The 22,318-nt window shown below is 43.2% G+C and overlaps 1 protein-coding gene across 1 annotated transcript in view; it reads right to left on the reverse strand.

The window, feature by feature from the left end:
* Positions 1–1,039: 1,039 nt before the first annotated feature.
* SMYD2 (SET and MYND domain containing 2) overlaps positions 1,040–22,318 on the reverse strand; it is a gene marked incomplete at its 5' end in the record, with an annotated part of 26,676 nt that continues 5,397 nt past the window's right edge. The window contains 10 exons of the mRNA XM_008943460.1: positions 1,040–1,434; positions 3,477–3,585; positions 4,993–5,167; positions 5,952–6,072; positions 8,100–8,210; positions 10,645–10,747; positions 12,524–12,591; positions 16,072–16,196; positions 19,014–19,074; positions 20,641–20,751. Of these exons, the coding sequence (XP_008941708.1) occupies positions 1,354–1,434; positions 3,477–3,585; positions 4,993–5,167; positions 5,952–6,072; positions 8,100–8,210; positions 10,645–10,747; positions 12,524–12,591; positions 16,072–16,196; positions 19,014–19,074; positions 20,641–20,751 (1,065 nt within the window). The remainder of the gene's footprint in view (positions 1,435–3,476; positions 3,586–4,992; positions 5,168–5,951; positions 6,073–8,099; positions 8,211–10,644; positions 10,748–12,523; positions 12,592–16,071; positions 16,197–19,013; positions 19,075–20,640; positions 20,752–22,318) is intronic.

Consider the following 22,318-nt stretch of genomic DNA (forward strand, 5'->3'; position numbering starts at 1 on the left):
TGGGCTCTGAACAGATGTTCTGAAATTAAGGTGCTGCTTCCCTGGTCCAGGGTTTGCTTGACAAGATGAAGTTGGGATAAAAAGTCAGCTGGTGTCCTCTTCCTAGGCTTGGCTGCAATTAAGGGGCCTTGGCTTTCTGGAATCATGAGGTCTGGTGCAGTTTCAGGTACTCCAGCAACAACAGCTGGCTAGGGAGCAATGAAACCTCCTGGCAAAATGAGGTGACAAACCCTTCTTCTCCAGCAGCTTTATTTTCAGGGCAGCACTTGCAAGAAAGAAAACATGATGAAGTTTTTTATGGTGATGTGCTCACTCTCTCTCATCATACTTAACAAGCTGTGAAGGCAGGAAGGAATGGTCATGTAGTTTTACTGTGCAACATAGTTCAGCTTTGCTGGAAGTTCAGAGCCACTCTCCCTCTTCTCTTCTTCCTTCCCCATCCTTAAAAGCAATCTCCTGCCATTGATGTCAATAGAGAGAAAAAATCCTGCACTCTTGCATACAAGCAGAGAAAGCAGAGTCCTGGATGTTTTCCTCAGAAAATGATCTTGTTCCTCTAGTAAAATTGCTAACATATAAATAGTACATTTTAATCCACTGGAGGCAAAGGTATGGTTTTAAGTACGAGCTCTCCTCTGCAGTAAATTCACTCTAAATTGTAAAGGGGATTAAAAAGCCAGGAGTTGCACAGTGTATGTCTTGTGCAAGCCTTTGAGCTGTGTGCCAGCATTCTCTGGTCCAGGCCTGCTGAGCTCCAGGTCCTTACAGTGATGAATGGCTCCCTGGCAGCAGCAGTGGTGGGCCTGCAGATTAACTGGCTGGGGGAACAGCAGTGGTGATGCACGATGTGCATGATGGATTCATCATGCTCATTTCCCCCTTCTCTCAAACCAAAAATGATCTGTGAAAAGACAAATTGGATACTAACCCACAACAAAAAGTACAGCTTCTGCTAACTGATCTGTCAGGTTACATTAAATGACTTAGGCAAAAGCAGACATCACAAAACTATTGCACCCAAGTAAGTGTACAAGTGGAATCAAGAGGGGGCAAGACTATTTTATTTACTTTACACAAACACATTAAAATCAATAAAGGAAAAAATGGCCAGTTTTGTACAATCTGTCAAAAAGCCTAATGTGTAAGAAATCATGGATGCCTCCTTAAATGAAAAAAGGCAATTGTGTAGCTGTGTGGAAGCTAGGAACATTTTGCAAGGCCCAAAAGTGTTTGTCATTCCAATTATAGGACAGAACTGTGTTCGTACTCTACCGGTTTTCAAAGCACTCCTGAAGGTTTCCATAACAAGGCTTTTTAAAATAAAGGTTTGAAGGATTGCATAGATTCAAAGGCTCAGTGATCCTCTAATTCCTTTTTGATCTCTGAAATGTATGGATGATCTTTCCCGTGTGCTACTTCCATGATAGCAATTGCCTATGAAAAGAAAAAAATATTCAGACAATGGATTCCTATAGAACACCAGGCTATAAATACCCTCTTCAGAGGTTTGAAACAATCTCACACCTCTGGCTACTTTTTTGTCCCCTTGTAGTCATAAACCCAGTAGGAAATAAAATGAAATTCAAAACTAAGTAATAAAGGTTTTACATTCAGAGAATACATCTTTCATCTTAAAGGATCCCAAACCACCTTTCAAAAATTATATTCCTGACAAAGCTACTTTGAATGCAACCAGCTCCAGGACAGAAAACTGCAAGAGGGGTGGGTAACAATCTGCCAGAGGACTGAAGCAGTATCAGGCAGAGCTCTGTTCCTACCAATTTGTCCTTCAGCTGTCAGACTGACAGGCAGACCTGTTGCAGGAGTTACACCAAGGCATTTCAGACTTGATTCTGTGAACCCTCCACTGGTTCCAGGGGCTACCAATGCTTTACAGAGGAAGCAACTGCTTGGGCAACCACCCAGGCAAAAGCAGCACTGTGTCAAATCTGGACAGATGCTGCTGTGCCCGGCTCCCTGCTGCTTCACCCATGGCCTGCTCTGGTCCTAAGAGTGAGTGCTTCAGGCAGCTAAACCCACTGACTTGCACTCCCCTGCCACCACCCACACTGCGTTGCACTGCAGCTGTCCAGGCAAGTGTCCACTTGAGAAAAGGACAGCAGCAGGATAAAGGACTGAAAGAAGCAAGTTTGGAGTAAGCTGGAGAATAGTTAAAAGACCACAGTGCTAAAAGGAAGCAAGGAATTGCAGCATCCTGGCCATCAGCATGTAGTCATTTTCTCCTCAGGGGACTCCTATGGAATTATGCCCTTGCAGTTGCTAAGCCAGTGCAACAGGGGCCTTTGGTTCCACCTCAGCAGTGGTGAGAAGTTGCTCTGTTCCCTCTCCTGCCCAGAAGAAAAGAGGCCTCCTGGATGAACTGCTTGCAAGCTGACAGAGAACAATGGGTTTGTTTTTCCACTAAATCCCAAACATCAGGGTCTGGGATAACTTTGGACAGTTCCTGTAGGCAGCTTTTGGAAGTGAGTCATTAGAAAATGTTTGTGTTAGGAAGCTAACTATGCCAACAAAGCTACCTACAGTTCCCAACCCCCCATCCCCTGCTCCCACTGGCATAAATCCCAGTTTTAGTCAAAGCTTTAACACCACAGAGAAAGAAAACCTCTGCTAATTTTAAACTAGGTAACAGTTAAATTTTAAGAGCATATATTCTTGTGGTATCTTATCCCATGGCTGGATGGCAGTGTTATTCCTGGCTAAAAACTTGCCAGCATCTAAAAAGAAAGGGGAAAAGAAAAAATCACAATATTCCACAGCAAGTCATTATACCCTACAGTAGTCACTGATGCTTAAGAAACTAAAATAAACTTCTGTCCAAGAACAACAGGGGAAGGAAGTCAAGAAACATGGTAATTCTAATCTAAAAATTGAAGAATAAAACAACCCTAAAGAATAAGGACCAAGCTAGTATAAATGGGTGAAGAAAAATGTAAACCCAAAAGTGGTATTTGCCAATTTCAGCATTACCAGACACTGAATTCCCTTCAGTGATTTAAAAATCAATTGGTTCCAGAGCAAATAACCACCAAAAGCATGCCCAGTTTAACTTGGATATATAAATCACAGACTTCAGTGCAACACTATGCTCCTTTTGTAAGAACCAAGCATTTTTTCTGCCCTTACCTAGCAAGTGAGGAGAGGCAACAAGTTCTGCCCCATTTACACTAGTACAGCTCTAGCTCAGTGAGGAATGTATCACAAATGTTTAAGCATGATGCTCACTCCAGCTGCTGCAGCAGAAGTTCATTATGAAAATGTAAGACCTGTTGTATGCAAGAACTGATCTAATACTGCAGCTTTGGAAACAGCAAAACTGAGCCAAAAATCCAGTAACCAAATATATTAACACATGGTGCATCTCCTACCAAGCCAGGCTTACTGACAGAAGCACACAGTGTTTCAACAACCCCATGCCTGAGTGGGTATTATTAATGAAGAAACAAAGAAAGAAATACCCTCTTCAGAGCTTTAACTCCAGCCGCTCTGTTCTCCAGCGCCATGTACAGCCTCCCCAGCTTCAGCCACATGGAGGCAACATTCAGTGAGTAGGAGGGATAATGTTTACTGCAAGAGAGAAAGAAACCCAGGTTTATCAAAGCTGGCAGTTTCACAGCATTTTCCCAGCCCTCCTCCCCCTCTCAGGGTGCAAGACGCTCCCTCTCCCTGCCCCTGCCCATTCGGAGCTCACCCCCCGGCCATGCCTGCCAAGAGCCAGCGCCAACTGTGTCTGGGGTGGGGACGCCCGGCAGCTGGGAATTGAGCTGAAACCACCATATGCCTCTGAACAGCTGTCAGATGGCAACGACTTTCTGCCACTAGTTCTCATCTAGCCAGTCAGAGAAAGAGGCTGCATTGTCAGGGGGTTTTGGAGCCAGGCTAGGCCCGCACAGCAGCTCTCCCTGCTCCACGGGCGGCAAGGGGCGCAGCACAGCCCCTCTGTCCCCACACACACTGTGCTAGCAGAGCTGGGCTCAGCACAGCCCACCTGGAATGCCAGGCTCCCAGCCAGAGGAGCTGGGCAAGTCCCAGGGAAGATAAATAGTACTGAGCCCCCGGGAGGGGGAAATGTTGGCTCCTTCTACCACTGCTCTCTGCCAAGTGATCTGTGACTTTACGCTGGCATCTGCTCCAAAGGGAGAGATTCACTTGCACTCCCCCCAGCTGGCAAGAAAGTCACATCTCAAGACGAGAATCACCTTGGGAGATTCATGGCAGGCTGAGACACAAGATCACCATTGTAACAACACTGAAAACTCCACTGGAGAGTATTAATTTTTTCCTGCAGCTTGCCCCACACGGGGCTTCTGCCCACACCTTCTCCCACTCCTCCAGCTCTGGGGCGGTGGAGATCAGGGACATCAGGGCACCCACAGCCTCTGAGTGCAGGAGCTGATCTCAGCTCCAGCTCCCTCTGCTGCTCGGCCCCAGCCCCAGGACAGGGCTCTGCTCTCCTGCAACCACCACCACGGTGGTACTGCAGGGAGAAGGGACTGGGAGAGGGCAGGAGGCTGGGGGCAACAGCTGTGCCTCCCTTAGCTGCCTTACACCAACCACTGACTGTGTGATGTACTCTGGGTGACCCTGCTCTGGCAGGGGGGTTGGACTAGATGATCTTTCGAGGTCCCTTCCAACCCCTATGATTCTATGATTCTATGACTGCAGGTGCAAGTCGAAGCTCTGCGTTAATAAAGGAACAGTGTATTAATTAAAAACCTTATTTATCCAGCTAAGCAGAACCAGTGGAACACCCGAGGTGGTACAAATTTACCTTCACAACACAAAGTAAGGATTTCAGAGTCACCTTCTGCTGACAGTTAGTTTGACAGTAACAATGATTTCACCATAATGATGTCATTGGTAGTGTGTTTACACCACACATACTGAGAAAAGTGATCTCTGCCCAAACTTGTCTTAATTATTCAGATTAGTGAATTACAGCACTAAAAAAAAAAAAAAAAGTCTGATATTTACCTGTATGGTCTGATAATTTTTTGGCCGTACCGCAGTGCACCTTCCCAGTCCTGCATGTAGAGACAGACACCCATGGCCTGGTACATCATGTGTAACATGTAAACGTTGCTGTCCTCAAACACTGCACCCATCTTGTCCAGGCTCAGCTCACAGATCTCCAGCAGTTCGCTAGGAGGTACAATACAGTCAGGGAACCAAATAAACAGATGGCCTCTCATGAAACTACTGCCTGGTAATCCCAAAGAACTGACTGAGTTGTTCAGAATGTTTCTGCAAAGTCCTCTGTTCTCACAAATGGCATCAAAGCATCTATGCTACAACAGCAGAGCTACTCTGAGAGGTACACTCTATATTGAGAGGTATTCTACTCATGAGATTATTCCCCTTCCTGCTCAAGATATTCTACAAAACAAGCTTTCAGATTTAAAAAGGAACAAGCAGCTTTCCTGAATCACCACTTCACAGCTATGTGTCAGAAGATGGGGGAGTGGAATTCTCCATGCAGTGGGTACTCAATCAGGCACCAGACAGCCTGATCTGCTTCTGGCCCAGCCAATCTTGCATTTTTGCATCTCACTGCTCTACAACAGGTAGGCTTGGGACTACCAGCAGCAGCTGCAGCCTCCCAGGCCATCTCTCAAAACGGGGCAGCACCACAGCAGGCTGACACTAGCACACAGCTACACAAACTCTCTGGCTTATGCTGCACACCTAGAAACTGAGAGCTGCACGTGAAGGAACAAACAGAGGGTCTCACAACCCTGCGACACCTGCAGTGTTCAACTGCCCCTTGTCTCCAGGGTCAACCCTTCACACACAAGGAGGACAGAGGGAAGTTTAACCTCTAATGGACGTAATATTTCTGCCGCAGGTATGATTCTGAAGCAATCCTGCAGGTAAGATTTTTAGGTGACACAGCAAGCCAGCTATGCCAGGAGCCAGGGTAAGACAAAGGATATATTTGTAGTGTTTGGCTCTCCTGAATTCCTCGATCACGTTCCTGGCGTATTTGATCATGTCCCGTACTGTCTCTGCCGACGGACGATCACCCAGCTTGCAGATTTCCAGTTTCTCTTTATCCTGAAGGAAACACAATGGACTTTACAAATGCAGGTTCCAAGCCCTACAAATAAAGGTGCACCTGCTACACAAAATTACTCTAATAAAAAGGCACAGATGGGAACTTAAGCTCTTCAGAAAAATGTAAAAACAAAGGTAGAATGTGCACCTGCAATTTTTTTTTCTAAAGCCTCGTCTGGGAATCCTAGAATCCTCTGTGCCTTCCAGGTCATCTGCCATTCTCTACTTCCATGAAGTCCCTTTCTTCTGAAAGATCCAAGAGCTTTTCAATTTTGTAATGAAAGCAGTTTTACATAAAAAATGTCACTGCTTCTGAGAGATTAGGGATTAAAACAAATTCTGTTTTAAGGATAGTAAAGCCCACATACCTTAGGCCTACCACCAAGTGATAGCTCGGTGGAAAAAGTTAAGATACTAAATACAAAAGAGGATCCTTCATATCTACAGACCAGACTACATTTCCACATATTTTGTTATTTCTGCTGAATAGCTCCACTTACTTTTTATCTTTCTAACTTACTACTTCACGAAGAGTCAAGTTGCAATCTGGAGACAATCTTTTCCTGTTTAAGCTTCACGTTGTTGCTAGATTTCTTTTTCCTTTTTTATTTCATCTGCCAGCTGAGAGGGCTATGGGGGACTCTTTCCAAAGCTGAAGGAGGCCAAGTGACAGGTGATTCCAAGCATAGCATGTTGTTTGAAATCACAGATGAAATTCTGGCTTTGTTAAACTCAGTGGCTAAATTATCAAGGTAACTGTGGGGGGAAAATACAACTATGGTATTAAAAGAATGGCCTCAAACAAGAACGCTAGGTACTAGTTGGAAAATAAAGCTTCAAAAGATGACACCCTTTAGAGGATGGAGATGGTTTTCTAGCCAGTTTAGGCAGCTCTTAGAAGGACACGTTTGTGAACATGGAGGGGGAAATTACATAGAACTTCAGGATCAGAGTGTGCCAGCCAGAGTCATCTTGACCAGAAGGTTGACAGGTGAGTCACACAAAGATCAGTTCTCCTAGGAGAACTTCCCTCCAGTGAAGGAGGTTTAAGTGATTGCATAGGCACAGTTGTTTCAATATCTGTTGATCTCAAGTACCTTTTTCCCCCCATAACTGTTTTTTTTCAAAATAACTAACACCTTGTTTTAAGGAACACTGTCTGGATGTCTGCCTTTGTCCTTCAGACATCACCTGGTGTGTTTCAGTTAATCTGGCCTGTACATCACAAGGGACTGTGACCCAGGACTACTCTGTAAAGATCAGTTCTCCTAGGAGAACTTCCCTCCAGTGAAGGAGGTTTAAGTGATTGCATAGGCACAGTTGTTTCAATATCTGTTGATCTCAAGTACCTTTTTCCCCTCATAACTGTTTTTCTTTCACAATAACTAACACCTTGTTTTAAGGAACACTGTCTGGATGTCTGCCTTTGTCCTTCAGACATCACCTGGTGCGTTTCAATTAACATAAATCTGGCCTGTACTTCACAAAGGGACTGTGACCCAGGACTACTCTGTCTGTGAAGAGACTGATACAGCACCACTGAAGGAAAGGCAGGGTCATAGATTCTGCTGGGTCTCCCAGCCATCCAGCAATGTCATATAATGTCAACTAGCACTGGCTGAGATGTCCCAACCAGCAACTGTGGCAGGATTCTATCCCAGAACATGATCCCAGAAATGCCCCAAGCAAGATTCACCCGCTGGTAGAAAACATGCAGTTACAAAAAAAATGAGTTCTGAGCTAAATTGTTTTGGCCAGACAGAGTATAATTATCTACTTTTAACAAAGTTTTCATCTTTGCTTTGTAGCTCAACTTTAAATAGACCTCTGTGAGGAAATTTCCTGATGTGTCATTATTACAGTGGAAAGAATGAGTATCAGAAAGTCTTCTAAACAGAAAAACAAAACTACCACTCCCCCTACCACCCTACTTTCCAAAAAGTAATTAAACCAGACAGCATATTACATCTAAGGCCAAGGTAGATGCCTCAACAGTCAAAAGTGTATTTCATACTGATGTTTTTTACCTTTTCTTTTGTAATGCACTCCCTGCAATCACAATTAAAGAAATAGGAGTCTCTTAACCGGTCATTTCTGTCTTCTGTGGGATACAACAGGTCAATATAGCTGGTGAAAACCTGTATGGTAAAAACCACAGCAGTCAGTGAAAAGCAATGGAACTATATCTATTACTACTAGTTCTGGTATATGGAGTATGACAACTACATATCCATGCAACCTGTGGACCCCCTGCAGCCACATCACCTGCCACATTCCAAGCCTTTTGGCAGCATCAGAAGCTGCCCTTTGTGAATGCAATCTGACAGAGAAGTGTTCCCTTTCCTACTCATGGAATTTCCCTCAAATAGTACCCTGGCGTGAACCCAGGACAGCAAGATTCAGGTGTGGATAAGGGAACTGCCACAGCGTAAATCTGAGACTCCTGTCAGACTACAAAGAGATGCTTACTTTTCAGAAGTAAAATAATTATTTCAGGTATCCAGCCTAGGATAAATTACAGTGGCCTCGCTTTTTGGAGGCTGGAATCTCAAGTTTTTCTTTCTGAAAACCCACAAAAACTGGGACAACAACAGTCATTAACAGGTTTAGAAACTTAGGACAAGACCTTTAGATATCTGAAGAGAGGCCCAGTGTTCCAGTTCTACGAGAATTAATATCAGATCTACTTTAGCAGCAATAGTTTAAAGTGAAGAAAATGTGCTTTTGAACATTTTAAAGGCCCTCCACATAAAGTGCTCTTAAGTCTTCCTCTACTTCAGTGTTCTTTAGAATAGAAACTCTGCAAACGAGTACTTTATGTGGAGGGCCTTTAAGTCTTCCTCTACTTCAATGTTCTTTAGAATAGAAACTCTGCAAACAGATTTAATGCTCTGGTTTTACAATGTGATCTCCCCCAAGAAACACATCATATGCACAGGGCAGCCGATCATTGTGCAGACCAAAAAAAAAAATTCACTTAGTTTCATTTCAATTTGGTTTCATTTCTTCATTTATAGTTATTTTAAATGTTTCACTCAGTCTTTATGCTTAAGGCTTCTTTCCTCTTTCAAGTAAAATGTAAACATAATTTCATACATGCTCTTCCTACTCGGTGTGATCTCACACTTCCACCCACACTCCTCTCCTTCCCTTCCTCTTTTCAAAGCAGGCAAAATGCACGAGCTGCATTTACAGCAGAAACTTTTCAAGATGTGGCAATGCAATGGCTACACAGAACCTGAAGATGGAGACACAGGCCGTCAGACTGCACGGAGCCCAAGCAAAACCACGAGCTCACATTCAGAAGTTTCTGGTGTCATAGAAGCGAATGCGCAAAAGCCATGAGGTCCTGGAGAACTGATAGAGGTTCTAAGACACAACTCAATCAGAAGAAGGTGCCAAGCAAGGGAAATAGTCCACATGTCTACCTCTCACAGTAAGCCCTCCCCAAAAATGCTGAAAATGTCCGGGACTCCTCAGTACCACTCCGAAACCAGGCTGGGTCCTTGTCCATTACCACAATGCATTTGCAGTGACTGCCAACATCACAGACAATCATCGTTAGTAAAGGGCAGAAAAAGAACTTGCTCACCCAAGTCATTCACCCTTGGCTTCAGCAACCAAACTCACTTTGTTCACAATGGTGAACAGCTTTAAGCCACAAAAATAGCCTCTCTCCCCTTCTTCAAAACTAGCAGCACATACTTCAGAAAGCAGGAGTTACCAACATCAAACCTGAACTTACTTTGATCGGCATTAACCTTGCCTACTAAATTAATATTAACAAGCAAGCGACTGGAACTCTGTGCAAATTCCATCCTCAGGGAGAACATTCTGTATTTTCAACCCCTGCAGATATTTGAACATCATCCTCAACTCTGTTTAACAACTTTTTTCCTTTCTTTTTTTTTTTTTAAAGCAAAGAGCAGCCCTGCTACTGAAGGCTCCCTGCCACGTTCACTGTTTGATTGAGAAAGCTGCCAGGTAAACACAGAACCTTACTCAGTCTCACTGCATTTTATCCATCACTGTTCAGCTTCACTCCACCTAAAAACACTTCTGTGACTTCCCAGCAAATGTCACTGAGGTGATATGACCAAGTCCCACGTTTTGTGGATGCTCCATCCAAACAGAAGCCAGAGGACTTATCTGTACCCATTTACCTTGTTTATTCTGGCTTCAGTTTCAATACATTACTATTATAATGGGAGCTATTAGAGCAGTAATAATTTGCTTTGATGTTGGAATTTCAAAGCACCAGCCAAACATCAGTAAACTCAACCTCATTTTACAGATGGGTAAACTGAGAGAGAGGCTGGCAGATACACAGTGACTGCTGCAGGTACCCTTCCCTTGTTTCACCACAGAATAGGAGACTACCACCAAAAATCACTTCAGCCCTCCAGAGCCTTCCCAGCTTTTCAAAACAAAATCTTACACTTCCCTGAGAAACAAGAAATCCTCCCTCTCTACTATTAAATTGTCATCTAATTGAAATGAATCCTGAGAAGCAGAATGGATCCTGCTTTTAGTACACTCTGCACAGAGTACATTCCAACCCAGTGTACTTACCTCTTCTCCAGGCTCAATCTCTCTAACAGCTCTGACTTCAGCCAAGGTCCCCTTGTAAGTTACAATCACATTTGGGCAACAGCTATGGTTCATCAATGCAACACTGTGAAAGCAGAAGAGTAAAACTTTTCCTCCACCACCACAAAAAGCAACAGGCAAAAAGTTAAGCACCACTTCACCAAACAAGCCTCAAAAATTGAGTCAGGCTCTCTCTGCAAGCTATTTTTATTCTCAGGCTTAACGTGGCAGTAGCCTTGGGAAAAATCTGTCATACTGTTATTTGTTCTAATGATACAGAGAATGGGTGTGCTAATGAATCATTACAATTTTTAAATCGTATTAGTTCAGGACTAGGCAAATTATTATTTTCCCATTCTTACAGTGCTGTGGGACAGCTGACAAGGGTGTTCATATAGCTTAATTACCAACATCCCATTTAGATACCTATGACAGATTATCTTCCTCAGAGGACAGAGAAACAGATTTAAACCAAAGGAAACAAGCAAATGCAGGAAGACAAAAGCTGCATCACAACTTATGATGGTCATTACAAGTTTATCTGGCTTCTGTCCAAACATAAGCAGCCTCCACCTTTGAAGCAGGAGGGGAGAGATCTCTGCCCATTACAAACGCACAGGACTGACACAAAAACTTGGGACTGCTAGGGGAAAGTACTCCCCCTTACTACCAAGCCTGTAGAAAGTGAAATTTGCTGCTTATTTGAGATAAAATGTATAATTTTAATTCTTTCTCTTCCAAGCTAGCAAAATAATAATTGTCTCTCCAGTCTTTTTTAGCTCACAAGTGTTAACTGTTAAGTAAGAAAGACCTGGCTCTTGTATGGTGAACATTTACAAACATATGATTGTGTTGGGTCTGTTTCCAGAACACTGTGGTTTAATACTTTCTTCTCCCCACCATGACTCTCATCCTGGGCATTTCAAGGCCTTATCTTCTAGCCTGCAGATCACAGATGTGGACTTCAGACAGACCTGCCTGAAGAAGGAGAAACCGTGCAACAAGGACTATCTACCACTGCCTGTATGCACAGCACTTAGCAAAATCAGGTCCTGCTTTAATTGGGCCCCTCTCAGTTTCAGATTACTTTGACACAGATAAGCTACCAGTCATCAATGCCTCACAAAGAAGACAACGTAGAGCAGGCAGTGATAATACTTTCAGAACAGGGTTGGCAAAGAAAATACCAGGGGCAGAAAACACCCTCCTTTGCCACAACATTAAGTAGGAAGTACAGATTTAACTGGAAGAAATGCTCCTCAGACTTAAAAAGAACTGTACACCCCATCCACAAACTGCAGTTAACGCTTAACACCTGCAGTTTATTTGCAAAGCTAAGAAGCCTGTACGTATTTTTTCCACTCATAGCAACATATAAAGCACTGCAGTTTTAAAAACATCTGAGGAGGCTGAAAGAAGTTATGAAAGGGATTTACTGTTTGCCATGGAACAAAGGCAGAAGGGCTGTTGTTCAGAGAACGCCAGGTGAAGGATTACACTCAGCCAAAACAGAAAGTTGTGAATAGAGCAAGTCACCTGCAATCCTTTTCATTTTGCTCTGACCACTACATGATGTCCCTGTCCAGAATGTGCTGTTTCCTACCAACCTGCACATAGTTCTCAATCTAAGCTTCAAAGCAAATTACAAGTGCAATTTTAACAAAACTACCAGATTTTTAAGAAAAACTGCTGTAAATAATTTGCCACATTACTAGCAAATTAAGGATATTTAAAAAAAGACAAATTGGTTTGTTGTATTTCTCTCAGCAGAGATCTATTTCCATACACATGCAAGAACATTAGTTTGGTTTTAAGTAAGTTAATTTTCTTTAAAAAAAAAAATAAATTAAAATCAACCTACTCAGGAAATATAGCTGATCCCAAATGAGAGAGTTCTTCATCTTCAATTGTGAAGCCATTACAGTTAACCTAAAGGAAAAAAAAAAAAGAGACTAAGTCACCTTCTGGTCACCACGTTCTGGTACTTCAAAGTCAATTGTAGTAATTTGCAGTTTTCTTTCCACCTCAGCACTACTCACAGGGAGCTACAGGATATCTCAAAAACTCCAGTGAGGACAAAGTCCCTATCCAAAGGAATGTGCAGTACACTGAAGAACTGACAGTCCAACCCTTGTACCTGCTCAGGACACAACACCTAGTGGAATGCTCCTTGGAAGGCCAACCAAGAGAAATGGAGCTTCATAAAAGCGCTAGAAAAGTGTCAGACAAACCAAGACCATGGCAAACATGAAACAAAGCCTGACACCAACAGGCCAAAGAGACCTGATCATTTGGTCATGACAAGTACAGGGCTGAAGCAGAACTCCCCACCCAAGGATCAGCGTGGGGATGAAGAGCAGCAAACTCAGCTGGGCTGTGGCAGTACAGAGCTTTGATGGAGCATGTGCTGGAGAGAGCTGCCACCGTGACATCTGTCCTCAACGGCTGCACATATCAGCCACAGCTAAAGCACACAGAGAACAACAAAGGCAGTGAGAAAGACTTGAAGTTAATAAAGACATAGAATGGTAGGGGACAGAAGAAGGACAGAGTGTAAGAGGAACTGTATTCCTAATTTAGACAGGATCAAAGGAGCTTGCTCATACATCTTTCTTACAGAAAAAGATTCAAACCGCTTTTAAAACTTTCTCCCTCTTTTAGTCTCACTAAACTCAAGGGACTCTTAACAGGAGTTTCAGCTTCATTTCATGTGATTTGTGTGACTTTAAGTGACCAAAACACACCTCAGCCAAGTACTTTATTCCACTTTCACAGCAAGTCCCATACGCGCCAACACGATGGGAACTCTCCACATTCACCAGCATCTCCCTGTCACCACCAAAACGTTCACAGAAGCACCAGCAAAGCACTAAAACAACTACTCACAGTGTGGCCAAGTCCAACTGAAGCTGCAATGGGCACAATGTCAGTCAGGTACAGTGTAAGTATTTGTTCTGGAAGGGTAGGAGTTGACAACAAACACTGCCAACAATTATGTGCCCCACAGGCTGGAAGGCATCTTGGATTGGATTTAAAAAAATACACAAATGCTTCCCAAAGCCCCTTCTCAGGCCTTACATGGTTAGGGTGAGTTCACAATTAAGAAAGCAGCTTGTTTCTCCAATTCACTCACCAGTCTTTGCTTGATCTTTATCCTGCTATTTTTAGCAAGCTAGCATCAAAGGGCTCCCTTTTCTCTCAAGACAAACATGCTACTGCACTAGCCAGTGTATGAGCATACATGAACCAAACCCAAAATGTAACTGCTGAATACAAAAACAATAGAAGGGAAAAAGTACCTCAACAGGAAGAACATAAGGCTACAAAGGCTGACATGAAGAACAGCTTGATGGTTCTGAATCATAGGGAAATATTTAAAAATATGTACTGAGTTATCATCAACTCCTCTCCACTAAGCCAGAGGCAACCCACTTCTGAAATGCATCATATCAGAAATGACACAAGATGAAAAATTAGAAGGGATGAGATACCACTGGTTTCACCAGATGGATGCATGGCTAAAAAAAAGGCAATGTGGAGGGAGTAAAGAGACTACAGCAAAAAAACTAGAGCTCAAGGTTGTTCCAAATGGTGGAGAAGAGAACGTGCAAAGGGAGGCATGACATTACACGAGATCTTCAAGGAAAGGATGAGATGTTCCAGGAAAGGAACTGGAGAGGAGAGAAACTGTTTGAAGAGTATGACAAGGTGCAACTGAGGAGGAAGTGTGCCAGTCTCTAGAGCTATACTCCACAGGGAAAAAAGAGCAGAATGACAACAGCAGCAGGGACAGAGCTGTGGAAAGGCAAGGATGGTTTGGACAAAAATCTTTGCGCCACTCAAAAGGACCAATTACACCTTAGCTGCACTGAGTGAAAAACAACACCAGACAAAGCCCACAAGAAGCAGTAAGCAAGGCATCAGATGTATCCAAGTCCCAGACAACTGCCCTGAGACACAGGGATAAAGACTGCTGAATGGAGGAGCAAAGCAGACAACAGAGCAAGGGCTGAAGCAAAACAAAGGAGCTGCAGCGTATCCATACAATTGCTTTTAGGTCGAGTTATTCAATTACTGGGAAAGATTTTTGGACACATCAATACAGACATGATTCCCCTTCTTCTAGAAAGATGTGTGTTGGGTCTAAAACCTCATCAGGTTGTGTCCTGTAATACACTTCTGAGGAACATCCAGATGACCTTTGGATATTTTAGTTCAAACAACTGCAATGTCCATGGTGGTAGATAGGTAGAATAGTTGCCTGGTGATCAGGATAAGCCTAAGGTGACACCTAATGGTAACATTAGATAGCTACAGATGGAACAGCAGACATGGGAGTCAGCACTCCACAGAAGTCAGTTAAAGTGCCATGATCTGGTGGGGCTGGTCCAGGACAGGACACAAAATGAAAGTCATTATAGCCAACGTAATGTAATCTTTGGGGATTCCAGCTATACTCTAATGGAAACTGGTGATACTGATGCCTTTAAAGTGTCCCTCTGACAAACATAAAGTCTTCCAAAGAGAGGAAGTTTTTTCATTCAGAAGAACACATTTCATAGAAGGAAAATGTATCATTAGAAAAAACACAATGGATGACAAGCAGATGCTAAATATGCTGAAGAATCCCTCCCCTACAAAACAGAAGTACCTCTGCATCAAGGAAATAGTAACTGTGCCTCCTTATTGGTAGATGCCCAGTTCTACCAACCAGGGTACTGCTATTTCAGCTTTCATCACAGCAGTTAACATTTGTCCCCATCTCAAAAAAAACCCTAAAATTTTTTCTCAGACATTTAAGTTTAGAACTAGCCTTTTGTGAAGTACTGGAGGAAGAGGAAGAAAATGTATCTTTTGGTTTTCCACTGGTGTGTCACTCCATCCACTACAATACATTAAATTCAGGTGCATATGAAAAGCAGGTGTGAAAGAAGAGGTGACACACTTCAGAAGCTATCTAACAAGACATCGTGCCTTCCCTTCATCTCTCCAGATGACCACACTACCTGACTGCATTTAAAAGCCACACACCAGATAAAAGTTTCTGACCGCTCTTTCTGCTCCTCTGAAGTTTATTCCCTGTGAAGGTCAAACACAATGAGGACCTGACCAGCAAGGATTTGAACACGTTTGAAGTTTGGATGAAGGATTTTTCCTCTGCAGGTTCTCAGACCAGCAGCCTTCCATCTAAGTTCAACAACAACTGCTCATTTCCCCTCACTATTAAAATGGGGCATGTCCAGGCACTTCTGCTCAAGGAAGTGGATCTTCTCCATGAGGCACACTCAGGTCTCCCTCAGATAAGCAAAGAGCTACCATTTCCATTGCTGTTAACATTTTTCCCCTTTCACAAAGGCTAAATTCCTGCAGCAGCATCCACCCAAGCAAGCTGTGTTCTAGCAAACTTACTTGTGCAAAGAGAACTACAAGGGCAGCATTGTCAGGGTACTCCAAGTGCTTTGAGTAAAAGTGATGAAGAGCAGCAATGTCGTTCTGAATCAGCTCTCTCTTTTCATTGTCTAGTTTGTCAAGGTCTGTGAACAAAGAATACATTCCATTTCAGTAACAGGAATACTCCCCGTGAACTGCAGCTAGAGTTAGCTTAGAACAGGCCTGAACAGAAATGCCTCAAGGAACAGCTACTTGGAAGCACTCTAAGAAGTGCCTGTTCTGCCATAAATGTCATGCTGCTTCTGCCAAAGCCACACATGCCCTACAAGAGCATGCAGGATTAACAGCATTTTCTAACACCTTCACATCAGCAGGTAACTGGACACAAAATTTCCCTTTCTTGGGAAGAGTTACAGTGTTTAAAGTGCATTTGTTAACCCCAGCAAACAGAGCAGCCAGCCCTGGCCCTCTAGAAGCCTCTCAACAGCAGGTAATTATCCTCAGCTCTCACAAACACGAAATCATGAGCTGCTTGGTCTCACCTACTGTGCTATGAAGACAAACTCAACATCACACCTCTTAAAGCATGCTTTACACAGTGAAACCTCCTCACACAGGCCTAATCCTTATCAGCACAAACAGCCCAGACTCCTGCTAATGAAGGGACCTTATCCCTGCTTTTAGAAGACTTGGTCTTTCCCAACAGAGAGGTCCTAACTATTTGTGGCCATGTGTGACAGGGATCTAACAGTTTGACAACAATGCTGGGACTAGTTACCAGGAGTTCCCTTGGCAGAGAGGGGAGTATAACATGAGGGTGCCTGGGAGTGCAACCCACTGACCTACTGCTGGCACCTGCTCCAGAAGGTAACAGTGCCCAAGGAATGCCTGTGTCTCTACAGGCTGGGGCTGATGACCAGCAGGGCTGTGTTCAACCCACAGACAGCTGAGGAGAACAGGAGACAGCAGGAGTATCAGTGGAAATGTCCTGGTACACCTGCCAAAGGCATTCCCTAAGGAGTTTGTTCAGAGATTTACCCTCAGGCCCATGACAGGCTCTAGCCAAAGCTGTGGCCACTGACCCTTTTCCTGCCTGCTCCCTGCAGAGCACGCTGTATGATTGGCCATACACTCCAGGTTCCTGCTCTCTCCTCAACAGCAGAGCATTTCAAAGTTTCTTCCTAACCCTCTCTCTCACAGTGGCAGTGTCACCAGCTCACTCTTGCTTTAAGAGATCCAGCAACTCATCACTTCCCCCTCTCCAATTCAAAATAATTCTGGAGAGAAGAACATGCAGGAAGAGAAAAGGCTGCATGCACAATGGTGGAAGAAGGGGAAAAATATTTGTAAGAGCAGATGTGACAGGACAGCCACAAAAAATACCAAGGTAAATGAAAAGAGACACTGTGATGAGAAATAGGACAAATCAGAATTAAGAAATTTTGGGTTTCCAATGGACAGGCAGGTGCCAATAACTCTGGAGAGAAAAACATGCAGGAAGAGAAAAGGCTGCATGCACAATGGTGGAAGAAGGGGAAAAATATTTGTAAGAGCAGATGTGACAGGACAGCCACAAAAAATACCAAGGTAAATGAAAAGAGACACTGTGATGAGAAATAGGACAAATCAGAATTAAGAAATTTTGGGTTTCCAATGGACAGGCAGGTGCCTTTTCCTCCCCTGTGCAGGGTGTTGCAAAGCATAAGGCAACTGCTGAACTCAGCAGAAGTGTACTAAGAGATGAGGAGAGTCAACAAGGCAGAAGGAACAGGAGTTCCTGCTAACAAAACCAGAAACAAATCAAGAGCTCCTAGAGGACAAGGGGGACGTTGCAACAGAAAAAAATATTTCAACCTTTCAGCTCCTGTATTAATTAATTATTGAAGACAAGCTGCAATGAAGAAGAATATATAGAAATTATGCAACAGAAAAAAATATTTCAGCCTTTTAGCTCCTGTATTAATTATTGAAGACAATCTGCAATGAAGAAGAATATATAGAAATTACTCCAGCACTTACCCACCCTCCTCAACCTTAATCCTCCTAATCTACCTGTAAAAATGATCCTTGCCTTAGCCAAAGCCAAAAGCTGGCATTTCCCCCTCCACCCCCTTGTTTCCCCAGTTGTCCCAAAAGCTGTGCCAGGAGCTTTTGTTCACGAAGCAAGTAAGACTGTAACCTTGTTCCACATGGTGACTCTGCTACCTCAAGTCCTAGCAATGACTGCATTTATTCAGCATTTTATAAAGGGGTTTGGAAGCCATCAGAGTGAGAAATGTGAATATATAAACCTATTGTCTTCTTTTACATTACTCCCAGCACTAAAAATGACAGACCAGGAAAAACTCTGCCAGGATGGTTATGAGTCCACCAGCTGCTTGACTTCTAACTCTGCCTTACCAGACACAAACAGCAGCCTTCCAGTTCAAAGCAAGCCATTGCCTCATCTCCTTCCTTGGATTAATTTGGAACGTTTAGGACATGGAATTTCAACACAATCATACATAACATGTCAGATCTGACTGGCAGTGACAGATACTGAAGCACAGTCCAGAGGGCTCTGCAATTAGCCCCTTAGTCACTGTCACCATCAAGCAACTGTGCTGTCTCTGATTTTATGCCTCCTGGTAACACATACCAGCTATTTTAATTTTCCAACATTACAATACTGAAAAGACACCAGAGCACCAGAAAATCCATGAGATGGATGTATGCTACATTATTAATTCTGTCTAGATTTTCACCCTTGTTTCACAGCCCCCACAAGTGACCAAGAAAAAAAAAAAAAAGAAAGAAAAAAGAGCACTGCACTTCCAGAAAACAAGGAACAATTCTCTTTGTTTACTCCCTTCCTCCAACAGGAGTGGGATACTCTGGAAGGTTTGATGGAGTGGGGCCAGGGGGAAGCAAATCATGAATATGGATAACTGCCTGTTTACCTGCAAGCCTTTTTTACTTACGTGATTCAAACTCTTTTACAGCAAGCAGCTTCTCTGACTGTGTTCTTTCAGGGTGAGTTTTCTAGCAATAAGAGGGGGGGAAAAAAAAAATGTTTTAGAGTTTTAGGTTAGCAGTCTTGCCTACTCATTCATAAGCTGGGAACTCCTACCCATAAAATAAACCCAAATGCACCCTGTGTGGAATTTACAGAAGTTGGTGAACAGCTGTGAGTTCAATTGACTGCCCTTAGTAAAGTCATAGAAATATTCTCTCCACACCAAGTCAGGCAGCCAGAGATTCACTCCTATCAAATTTATACACATAAACTGAACAGTATTTTAAATATGTCATTTGCTTTGTTCTAGACACCCAGAAAGCTGCTAACAATAGCAAGCAGGCAGGAGACAGGCTTTGCTTTGAGGAAAGTGAATAAACTGACTGTTGACAGAGTTCAAAAGCAATGCTCCATTGTTGGCCTCAGGCCACTTCTTTGTAATCTTGGCCATTAAATATGGCTTTGCAGGTGGCCCATCAGCTGAGGTTCAGGGACTATGGTTTGCATATTTAGCTTTTATATGACATGCAGGGTTCTCCCCCCTCCCTGTAAGCAATAAAAGCACAAATTCATTCCAATGACTTTTTGTCATTAAACACTGGATTTTGTTTGTGGATCACCACTAAACCACAATTTAAGTCACACACATGCACCTACACACACAGCAAGTATGCAGCTACCTTCCCAGCAGGCCACCAAAATCCTCACTACATACAGTATCCAGGTTGCCCTTGTCACATAAGCAGACCTCCATCACACAAATAGGCTTCAAAGAGGATTTGTTTTTTTGTGGAGTGAATTTAGAGCTCTACAAAGATACACAGCTTAATAACCTTGAAACTCATGAATCCCATCCTCTCCCTGCAAGCACTTGTGTTATCCTCAGGATCCATACAGCCAGGGAGGCTGACACTGCAATCTGATTTCCTTACTAGCAATATTCTGTTTCTCCAAAGACCAAGGGCCTGAGATTTCTCTCTCAATCTCTGTTTTTCACCAGTTAACTCCAGTAATCATAAACATGTATAACTGAATATCTCAGAGGTGTTCCTGACTGGGAGTTATATACAAAACAATGCTACACAGATACAGATGAAAAATAGAACAGCAGGCAACTGCTTCATGAAGACTACAGCCATACAACACTAGCAGTTAAACTCTGAGGAATGCTGTGTCCACCAAGTCTCATTCCTCTTTCTCCTCACCCATGTAGCCTTGGTGCTAGCCCACACAGCCAAGAGCTCAAACCTACCAGAACAGAGGTCAAAACACCATTCAGACTGTGAAACTTTACACTTTTTTTTTTAAAAAAAATTAAAAATCTTTAAACTTTTCCAGACTGTTCAACAGGTCATAAGCTATAGCTACACAGCTCAAATCCTCACTAGCCTTTTGCCATCTTTCCCCAGAAGTCTCCACCTGAACTGCAGTGGCCCCAACAATCAGTTGGTTCAGCTGCCCACCCATCTGTACACAGGAAGCCCCCATCTATGTGCTTTGCAGGGACACTCACTGTCAGGCAATTTTCACCTTCCTGCCTTCGCTGGCACCCGGAGCAGGATCACACATCCCAAGTCAAGCCTCCTGCTCACCTGTTTGGCAAGGACCCGTGCCGTTAGCCTCACAGTCTCAGAGGGATTCCAGTTCTGCCCAAAAGCACACATGGCAGAACACTCTAGCCTGTGCATTGGCCAGTCTTCCTTCTGAAAATGTAGGAAAATAGTGAAAAAAAAAAAAAAAAAAAAAAAGCCATGAAGATAAAGCAATGAAAAAGAGGATGCAGCAAGTCCTGCCAGATCCTAGAGGTCAAGTGAAATGTGTTTCCTTTAGAAAAATAAGATGACACTCACTAAATCTGAACAAAAGCTTGAGTCACATTTAAGGGGTACAGCTATCCTGCTTTTTTCAAACAAATTCACAAGGGATGAGTTAGGGTCAGAACATCTTTATTTATTCAATGGAAAACAAGAATTAAATGACGAAGAAGCAAACAGACAACATGATTTATAAATCACCAGTTCTTGTTGTTCAGAGCAAGCACGTGAGGACAGAGTAGGTCTGAGCTTGATGGCTTTATTGGGTTCATTTCCATTTAATATCTTGGCCCCTCATTATGAGATGACCCTGGTGTAATCAGGAGTAATGTGTCTGAAGTCAATGGATTCACAGTCACTGTAAGAATCAGTATATGGAAGGTCAAACCCAGACCTACTGAATAGAATTCAGTATTCACAATTACCAGACTTTTTTTCCTTAAATGTTGTAGAGTAAGTGTACAGTTAGGCAATGAAAACACACTGACAAAGACAAACACATTTTAGTTCAGGATATATAGCACATTCCTAGCTCAACATGCAGCAACACTTGGAGTGATGGCACAAGCCACTGGCTTTTGGCACTCTACAGATTTCCTCCAAAGCAACCAAATCTTTCAGGGCTGAGCACAAAATCACAGATTAACACTCTGCACTGGCACACAGAGTCTGGTAGGTGCTGTCCTTGGACTGCATCAGATTTCATTTTATTTATTTGTTCAGACATGAAAATATTTCTATATTGGAGCAATGCACGGTTAGTTATTTCTATAGCTTATGTCAGACACATTTTTAACATTCTGTCAGAACAAATCTATAGTGTTCTGTTTGCATAGGGAGCATCAGACTTTGATATCAGACCAGATTTAAACTGGTGGAAAACAGTAACAGAGGACAGAAATCACAACAAATCCCACAAATTTATAATTGATTGAAAATCTGAAAAATTTTGCAGCCTCCAGACAGTTCTTATCTCCCATTATGGTGATTCCCCCAGTATCACAGGTCCTGTGTTAGCCCTCTAAAAAGCAAATGATGATGAGGAAGAATCAATATAGCCCATTGGAATGACTGAGTGGCAGGAGCAGAAGAAAGAGTTTCCCTCAGCTGCCTAACCAGTGACAGCAAAAGCTATCCTGAGACACCTTAGGCTATCCAAAGCACCTATGCAGGACCAGCAGATAGGATACAGGTCTGCTGGGAGATGCATTCCTTGTGGGAGCTACAGCTGGAGACTATGTAGGACAAGCCAAGGTACCTCAAACAGCCAGCTGAATCAGGAGCCCAGTGTGTCCTGTCTTGGCTGGCCCACTTATTTATGGGCTTTGCAGATCAAAACGAAAGCTGAGATCACTAATTTCAGAGGTGGTACACCAGAAAGTCTGCCTTTGAAACTGGTCATTTTAATTGTCCTGGGCATGGGTAGCTTTAGGAGTTTATTTCACTAGGGACAGAA

The sequence above is a fragment of the Merops nubicus genome, unplaced genomic scaffold (genome assembly GCF_000691845.1).
Source record: "Merops nubicus isolate BGI_N331 unplaced genomic scaffold, ASM69184v1 scaffold14217, whole genome shotgun sequence".
Lineage (NCBI taxonomy): Eukaryota > Metazoa > Chordata > Aves > Coraciiformes > Meropidae > Merops > Merops nubicus.